The 9,357-nt window shown below is 34.0% G+C and overlaps 1 protein-coding gene across 3 annotated transcripts in view; it reads right to left on the bottom strand.

Moving 5' to 3' along the window:
* Positions 1 to 542: 542 nt before the first annotated feature.
* The window catches only part of LOC106875235 (follistatin-related protein 5), a 370,169-nt gene continuing 361,354 nt past the window's right edge, over positions 543 to 9,357 (bottom strand). For all 3 annotated transcript variants that reach the window (XM_014923295.2, XM_014923296.2, XM_052966672.1), the window contains exons 14-16: positions 8,139 to 8,339; positions 2,139 to 2,303; positions 543 to 828 (exon numbers count right to left, since the gene is read on the bottom strand). In XM_014923295.2, the coding sequence (XP_014778781.1) occupies positions 620 to 828; positions 2,139 to 2,303; positions 8,139 to 8,339 (575 nt within the window). In that variant the 3' untranslated portion in view covers positions 543 to 619. The remainder of the gene's footprint in view (positions 829 to 2,138; positions 2,304 to 8,138; positions 8,340 to 9,357) is intronic.

Raw genomic sequence — 9,357 nt, 5'->3', positions numbered from 1 at the left:
TGTGTGTGTGTATGTGTGGTATGTATACATTTATGCCTGTTTGTATATGTATGTGTGATAAATAGTCTGCATCTTTTTTTTTTGTCGATTTTTTTTAAAATTGTAAAGTGATTCATTTATCCAAGCTTGAGACAATAAGACATGAGATGATTAAGAAGGGAAGGCTGAGATATAACGAAGAGGAAAATTAAAAGAATAAACGAAGAGGAAAATAAAAATTTATGAGATATATAATTAAATATTTGAAACATAGATCGTGGCAGTAAAATTGCCTTTTAGTAGAATATCATCCAAAAAGAGTGATACAAAATTAAATGAATGAATAAATTATAAATAATAATAATAATAATAATAATAATAATAATAATAATAATAATAATAATAATAATAATAATAATAATAATAACAGTCAGAACATAATTTTATGGAGGGGTTATGTAGGATTTGGAAATGGGGTAGAGGAGAATTAAGATGGAATGGAATAGAGAAGTGACAAAATAATCATATAGATAAATAAATTTAGAGATCTGACTGTTGTTCTCTTTTTTTTTGTGTGTTTAGCTTTTATTTCTTTTTTTTTTTTCATATTTTATTTTTAATATTATATATTAATGACGACTCATCCTTCGTATGGTTCAGCAAATATAGCCACATCACTTTTTTTCAAATCTCTGAACTCACATTGTACTTGTCTCATGTGGCCATTAAGGATGATGACAGAATACTTCATTGAGGTCAGCAAATATTCACTGAAGACATTGCCACCGATGATTGACCACTTATTTTCTAACCAAGGCCACGATTTCTCTTCATTGGTACGACCAATACCTAGAAAAGATAAGACACAAAATACGACAATGAAAAACCAACGAGGAATGTCAACGGAACCGAGATTCCTTAATTCATAATTAAGCAAATTACTCTCTATTCTATTCTATTCCATTCTATTCAACTCCAAGAGAAAGGTTTCTAAATATTTTCTGGACCGGCAAGAAATGGTATCTGATACCTTTTCAAATAAAACTTACAGATTTGTTATATTTCGAGACAGTCATTTTTTTTCCCAAACAAACATGCGCACTGTACAAATACATAAACGTAACAGAATTGTATAATGGGAAAACATTTTAGATTATAAACAATTGCAGCGTGGAAGCCATTTAAAAACACACAAAAACCGTTAGATTCATTTCAGCATTTAAATTTAATTTGCCAAAATATTTTCGTCGCTTTGAAACCGCGACTTGTTCACTGCTGCAGCACAGAATTTTGTCAATCATAATTGATTGAAAATATTATCTTGTATATGTTTTATCTTGTATATGTTTTATCTTGGTATAAAAGATGGACTACAGCAAATATTCTGCTCAATACCACAGATTTGTTTGTCAGTTGTTTGACCTTAACCAGTTGTGCATGTCCCTTGGTGGCTGACGATAAGTGCCTCTCTGATTATGAGCAGAAGTTGTGGGGGAGCATCATAGGCATGTGTTGAGAGGAATTCTTTGGGGTTTGAATGATTCACCTTTGGAAACGTAGGTGCTTTGTTCATCATCCTTAACACAAACCTCATTCAGGGACCTCTTAAGTTTGGATGGGCTACTCCACCTGAAGAAAATTCTAACTGGGCCTCACCTGCAAGGTTATGCGCTGTTTATCTTGATATGAGATCACCATGTACTGCACATATGTTTGTGATGCATGTGCCTGGTGTACCCTTATCAGACGGGTAGTCATGATGGGTATACTGGGCTTCGTATATTTTACCCTAGTGTCACTTTGATGGCATGCACTGCTCTCTCACTCAGTAATAATAATAATAATTGCTTTTATTCGCCATAGGGGCATAGATGAGGAAGACATCACAAGGACAGACAACAATTTGTGTGAGGCTTTATATCAAGGATAGGGAAGAAAGAAATGGAAAAGACGGAGAAATGCGATAAAATTATTTATCAGTATAACTACGTCTTACAATGATTTATTTATTGGCCATAATGATGGTAGTTGTCAGAAACAAGGCAAAAAAGATAAAACAGAAGAAAAAAAACAATGAGTTGTTTACATTAAGTAAAAGAGTGAGCTTAAGCACAATACAGACATCCTGTGTCGTCGTACATAGATTTGTAATGACTTACCTTCTAGAATATTCATGGCTCCACTGTCAAGATTTACGTAGATAATATTACTAAGGCTTCCAGATGTCATAAAGATATCATAACCATTTTTTCTAGATGAAGGGAAGAAGGCAATATCGTTGATAGAATTGCCAGTAGAAACAGTGAAACTGTAACCAAATTCACCTGTTAAAGAAATTGAATTAAAAAGAAAGATTTGAAATTTTATTCATAATATATTTGCTCCAAAATATTTGAGACAAAAAACCGGTATCAATACAAATAGACATTTATACACACACTTGCATATATATATATATATATATATATATAGAGAGAGAGAGAGAGAGAGAGAGAGAGAGATAAATGTATGTGTGTGTGTGTGTGCATATAATTATAATTATTCAAGTCAACAACTTTTCTATTAGTTGCATTAGATGTAAATTTTTTTCTAAAGGAACGTCATTCATGATACAGAATGGAAGAGAAGAATTTATAAGAATAGCAAAAGTATGTGTGCAGGATGTGTGTTTGTGTGTGTGTGTGTGTGTGTGTGTGTGTGTGTGTGTGTGTGTGTGCGTGTGCGTGCGTGCGTGTCATAATAATGCCTTCCAGATGAAAGATACCATGTTCTCCAATGCAGAAATCGTAAAGATTTTGGATAACACGGCTGATGAAACGGGTTTATCCACATCTATTAATCTTTTTCCTTGTTAATTGCGGTTCAATTTTTCAGTTATCATTGCTATTTCTAGCCAAAACAGTCTATATTTCTCATTTCTACAGATTTTACTCTCACTATAACTTCCACCATCTTTTCACCCTCTCTCTGTCTATCTGTCTGTCTGTCTGTCTCTCTCTCTTTCTTAATTTCTATTTCTTACTCCTATTCCTATAGTTTGCCCTTTCTGAGTCCACCTCATCTATCGTCCTTTTTTTTCTTACAAATCTCGAACTGATCGCACGTGTTTCACATTTTTCTCTGTCTCTAAGAGATCTATACAAAAGTCTATTCTTATTTATTTCTGTGCTAGCATCTCCTCTTTTTTTCTGTTTCGCGTCAAAAGTCACCCGACATTAAATCCTTTTAGTCGTAAGATATCGTTAAGTTTTGTCTCATACTTTGTCAATTTAGTGTATTTTCCAGGACAGAATCGTTAAGTTTCTGCATAACAACGCAGCTACCATTTGTACCAATCTGTTTACTGACTTTTCCATTTATTGTCGTGTATGTCTTTCACTCTTATATATATATTCGTCTGTAATCTACAAGCTTTTTCATTCTCTCTTTCTGTTTATTTTCTCTTATTCCATTCCGCTGAACAGCGTAGGCTCGAAACGTAAACGACTTTTGTTATTTTCTCGTGCGACAAACTAATGCATTTGCTTGTTTTTCCTATAACTGTTTTGTCTATTGATTTTCATCAAATTTCAACTATATATATATATATATATAAATATATATACATATATATATATTAACTCTACACTGCTTAGTTTTGTGCTCATTGTACACTCATCAGATAAGGTGGACGTATCCCACACCCACGAATCTTTAAGTAATGCACAGTTGAGTCAAACTATTAATATGTGTGCGTGCGTGCGTGTTTTACAGATTAGCGTGCGCGCGCACACACACACACACACACACACGCGGACATATATATATTTGATGAGCTCCTTCGTAGCTGGTGTCTATATCTCACTAAGCTACGGTAGAAAACACTTTACCTATGATTAACTTGGCAGGATTGAACTCAAAACCCCGTTGTAGGTAGTCACATAGCTTTGCACACATGTAAATATTTAAGTAATTCCATGTGTGTGCATATGTCCATGTGTCTGTATGTGTATGCTAACTAGAAACATTTAGAAACCCTCCAATCATGACTTAACTCGTGTAAACTAACTTTTATTCATTGGAAGAGCTCAACGAACATTTGAGAGTTAAATGATGCTCGTCCAAAGTCAAAGGTGATAGAAATATAGCAGAGAGATAGACCAGACAAACGTGAGCGAGGCTGCTTCTCAACGGTCGTCTGCCGTGACGAACATGTTTGTTTCTGCTGTTGCTTTCTCAGGCTGAAAGGTGGTGTCTTGTAGATTTAAGCTACACTTTGTAATCAGTCATATGAGATTATATATAATAATAATTAGTTGCCAGCACACATTGTACCGTAATGAACGGGCTTAGAGCGAACTGGACTAACGCTGTCTAATGAGACAAGAAAAAGCCTGCAAAGTTCTTTAGATTTGAATAGAACTCTGTGTGTGCGTATATATATATACACACATGCACACACATATACAAATACATGCATATATAATATATATGCACACATATATATATATATATATATATATATATATATATATATATACATACATTATGGCTTTATGTATATATATATATATGTATATATATATTTATATATATGTATATATATGTATACATACATACATACATACATACATACATACATACATACGTACATACATACAAACATACATATATATATATATATTTCATTGTATTGTTGTATATTATAGTATTGTATAAATGCACAAAGATGGCAGAATCGATGCAATCTACTAAAAAGTCCCGTGTTATTTGGTTGCATTCTATTAATGACTCTTTATTCCAAGGAGGACTTTACTATTCCACCATATAAACTCATTAAAACAATACCAGACACTCTATTGATATCGATGTCGTCAACGGCGAGTTTAGAACGAGGTTTCCGAAAGATTGGAACCACTTAAAGAAGGAAATATATTTATGTATGAAACTATGTTTATGCGTGCTGTTCCAAAATTGGAGATTGGAAGCAGTTGAAACTGAATCTTTTATAATGATGTAGAATTTAGAAATGTTTCTCATAAACCCTGTTATGGGATTCTTATAGAAATTCCTATCGTAGTCTCATACTTGGTGACAAAGCTAAAAACCTACATGTAAAAGATAGAATGTGAAATATTTATAACCTCATAAATACCACAAGACTGACAGAGTATGTGCAAACGGTAGACACTCATTTAAACAAAGATAACGGAATAGAAAGTTAACTGAATTCTATGCAAACTTGAAACATTTCAAAGAAAAAGGAAAAGCATAATTTAGTAAACTCTACAGAGAGATTGAGTAGCGAGTAAGGGAATCCTTGACAACAACATTTTAAATTTTAACCCTTTTGCATTTAAAGCAGCCATCCCAGGCCCAGATATTTTATCTATTGTATATTCAAACTGGCTAGATCTGACCTGTCACACCTACCCTAAATAATCACATCATTGAAATCTCAAAGCTATGAAATAGTTCAAAACAATGGGAATAAATTTTCATTACATTTGACAGAGTAATCCGAATGCTAAAGGGTTAAAAAATATGACAAGGTGTCACATTGAAACAAAACAGCAGAACTCAGTATTGTAAGCAACACGCACTCTCGGTTCTCCTGTCCATACTCATTCTTATATACTTCGTAACTTGAGGCTCCACTCTGATACCTCATGTCCCACTCTTTTATTTTTCTTTCTAGCTTCATCCCGGCCACTCCTACATTCTCTTCTACAGGGTGTTCACAAAGTCTGGGTACGTGGGGATTAACACATACTTTAAGAAATTATTATTTCTTATATTTAATTGTTTATGTTATGATTTTATGTACTCCAGGTACCCAGACTTTGTGGACACCCTGAAAGATATAGTACCCACGTAGCTCCTCTACAGTAAGAAACTCGTTCTGTTTTAGCTCCTGCTATCACACTTTAACTCTTCATGTTCCAGCATAAAACCACCTTTATAGCAGCTCCACTCAGCTTCGGTTGAGTGGGGGCTATAACAGAACCTCCCAAGCTGCATAGTGATCTCACTAGCGCTGGTGCCGCAAAAAAGCACTCAGTACTCTGTGTAAAGTGGTTGGCATTAGGAAGGACATCCAGTTACAGAAACCATTCCAAAGTAGACAATAAAGCCTGAAGCAGTCTTTGAACTCGTCGAAACGGTCCAGATCATAGAAGATGGATATTTACGTGTTACCCAGTAATCTCATAACACCTGTTTCTCAGAATTCAGTTTTAAAAGATCCCATCATCTTATAATATATGATCAGAAGTTTTTCATGGTCTTGCAGACACATTCTTTTGTGCAGAAAATATTGACAATTTATTCGATGCCATTACAACGGATGCGTTTCCAAAGGCTATCTTTTGCATGAAGTTAAGCGGAGCTCGCATAATTAAAGTGAGTCTAATTAAAATTCCATCTGTCTTTAAAAGGAATTTCATTAACACTAATGATTTAAGAATATTTTTTATTCTCATTATATTTGTATGCATGGCCGTGTGATTTAGATATTTGATTCTCAACTACAGATTTATTGACAATATTATCAGGTACAGTGGCATCAAAGTATGGATTGGTTGATACTTTGTTATACATTGAACTTAGAAAGACATATAACTATTTTGATAGAGGGTTGCATAGAGATGACAGGTTGGTGATTTCACATCATAACTACAGCTACTGCCTATAAAAGTTTAGAAATAACTTACCGCAAAGATGTTAATTAATCGAAGTACCATCTTTATTTTTAGATATACTGGTAAGTATTGTTCTCACAGAATGTCAAACAAAAGCTGTGTGTATAGCTAAAGAAATGTTAACCTTCATCTATAGCCATAACAAATATGATCAACATCAAAAGCGGGCGAAATGTTAGTACAATCCCCTGACAGAAAAAGCGATAACTAATTGTGCTGTACAGGAGTATAATGTAATGAAACAAAATGGATTTTAAGAATAGAGAACAAATAAAGCAACTCTTGTTTTGTAAATATTAGTTATGATTGCACGGGAAAGACCACATTGAGAAGTAAGCCAAACCCTCAACGACGGTAACACTACATTTTAATCGCTCAGTGAAAGATGTCCCACAGAAGCATCAATGTAAGAAACGAAGGAATTATATCGAAATTGCTGAAAATATGTTTGAAGAGCCAGCATACAGAATTTACCAACTCTTTCAGAAACAAAAATAAAATTTAACTCGTGCAAATCCAGTGCACGTATATCTTGAAGAATAGAACTGATGATAACGCAATATGGTGGCTCATAATTAAAATTGCAAAATCCTTGTTAAAAAATATAATCTATCTTGTGTTCTTGAATGAAAAGTATCATAATATCATGCTGTATTTTGCAGATGTTCGAGAAAATATTGCTGGGGGTGTTTGAGTGCAGATATGAAAATAAATACGTCCTTAAAAAATCTTTTGACAAGGAAACAGTATAAAACTGTAAATGCAATGGGAACTGCTAAGCACTCATTATAATAATAACAGGAATTTTATGTCAAGCTGCCAGTTCCAGTTAATAAGTGGGAATAAGACAATTAGACAACAAAATGAACAAATTTTGTTTCCATATTTAAACAAAAATTATCCAAGAAATGTGCAATCATGCAATAACAAATTAAAGTTTTCTGGTTTCTGAAATTATATCTTGTACGTTTTCTTGTGCTTTTATTGATTTATTTCAAAGAATATCTTAATATAATCATTATCACCATCATCATCATCATCATTTAAAAATTTATTTTTCTATACCAGCATTGGAATGGACAGGTTCGGAGTATCACAGACATCATTTCACTTGCTGCGGTACCTTATCATTTCCATTATGATGTTCAGCATCCAGAGTTAAGCCATCAACTCTTCTTCCTCCATATTCTTTAGCCGTCCTCTTCTGCAGACTCCTCTCCACCCAAACATAATCTTTTCTCTTACACCCTGGATCGTTCTTGTAAGGTCCATCTTTCCTTCTCAGCTCATCTATGTTCCCTTCTTCAGACAAACGGACATTGCGCATTCAATGAAACAAGTTAATTTGATTCCTTTTACACTTTTAAACATTCTTCCTACTATATGTCCATGTTTCATAACCAATCAGTATAATGTTTTATCACCATGGGAAAATATATTGATAAACGATCGACTAGATATACAAATTTTTAAACTTACCTTCTTCTGAAATTCTCGAAACAGTGATAAGGCCAGTGTCTTTGTTAACATTGACCAAATACTGAGAGTCTGGAGAAACATATGGTATTCCTGAGACAGATGTATTGGCGATAACATTGTCAGTAATGTAATCAAGTATCAGTTGAAGTGGGGGTTGGTGTCCGTCTTTGGAGGAATGGCATTGAATCACAATTTGTCCACCTTTAAAAGACAACGCAAAACAAAATTATTAAGCAAAGTTAAATAATAACTCTTAAATTTGTTATCGACACTTGTATATAGAACTGAAGGAGGTCTTTGAATACTGTAAGCCTTCGACTATCGCGAGTGTTACGTTCCAAATCCCATCCCCACCCCGCGATAAGTGAAAATCCGCGAAGTAGAAACAGTACTGTACTGTATATTTTCTTTTTATTTTTATAATTTGTATATATTAATTTTATTAGAAATGCAAAACAAGCTTTCTTGAAATAAAACAGAAGCGTTAAACATCCTCTTGACTGTCTTTACGATCTGAGTTCAAATTCCGCCGAGGTCGACTTTACCTTTCATCCTTTCGGGGTCGATAAATTAAGTACCAGTTGCGTACTGGGGACGGTCTAATCGACTACCCCCCCTCCCCCAAAATTTCGGGTCTTGTGCCTAGAGTAGAAATGAATATCTTGTCTTTGTTGCTTCATTTTTCGGCATTACCCAACCTATTTTGCCTAACTTCTCAGCTGCATTGCTCAAAGTTCTTTTTTAAAATATTTAATTATCAACAAACTTTTTCTTAACCTTTGACCCAAATACAGAACTTGAAACACAACGATTAACACATTCAGATATAATTTGGGCTTCGGTGTCATTGGGGTAATTGATTAATCGTTTTCAATTAACTTAAGCCAATAATATATATTGATCTGTTGCTGTTCTCTTACACCTGTGATGTGGAATACGTATACACACATACACAAGTATACATATGCGTATATACGTGTGTCTACGTATCCGCGGAAGATAGTACTCAAATCGGATAGGTGGATGGTAAGATGCATAGGACAAATGAGACAGGTATGCAAACAAGTCAAAAGGTAAATCGATACAGAGAGACAGACAGACAGACAAAGACACAGAAAGGGAGACAGTCAGAGAGACAGAGACAGAGAGTAGAGTTAATAGTACGTTGTGTACAAGAAATAAAGCATTTTCGAAATGAATATGTTAAATACTCTCTAAC

The sequence above is a fragment of the Octopus bimaculoides genome, chromosome 3 (genome assembly GCF_001194135.2).
Source record: "Octopus bimaculoides isolate UCB-OBI-ISO-001 chromosome 3, ASM119413v2, whole genome shotgun sequence".
NCBI lineage: Eukaryota > Metazoa > Mollusca > Cephalopoda > Octopoda > Octopodidae > Octopus > Octopus bimaculoides.
The sequence above is the reverse complement of the archived record's forward strand: the minus strand, read 5'-3'. Positions and strand labels throughout refer to the sequence as shown.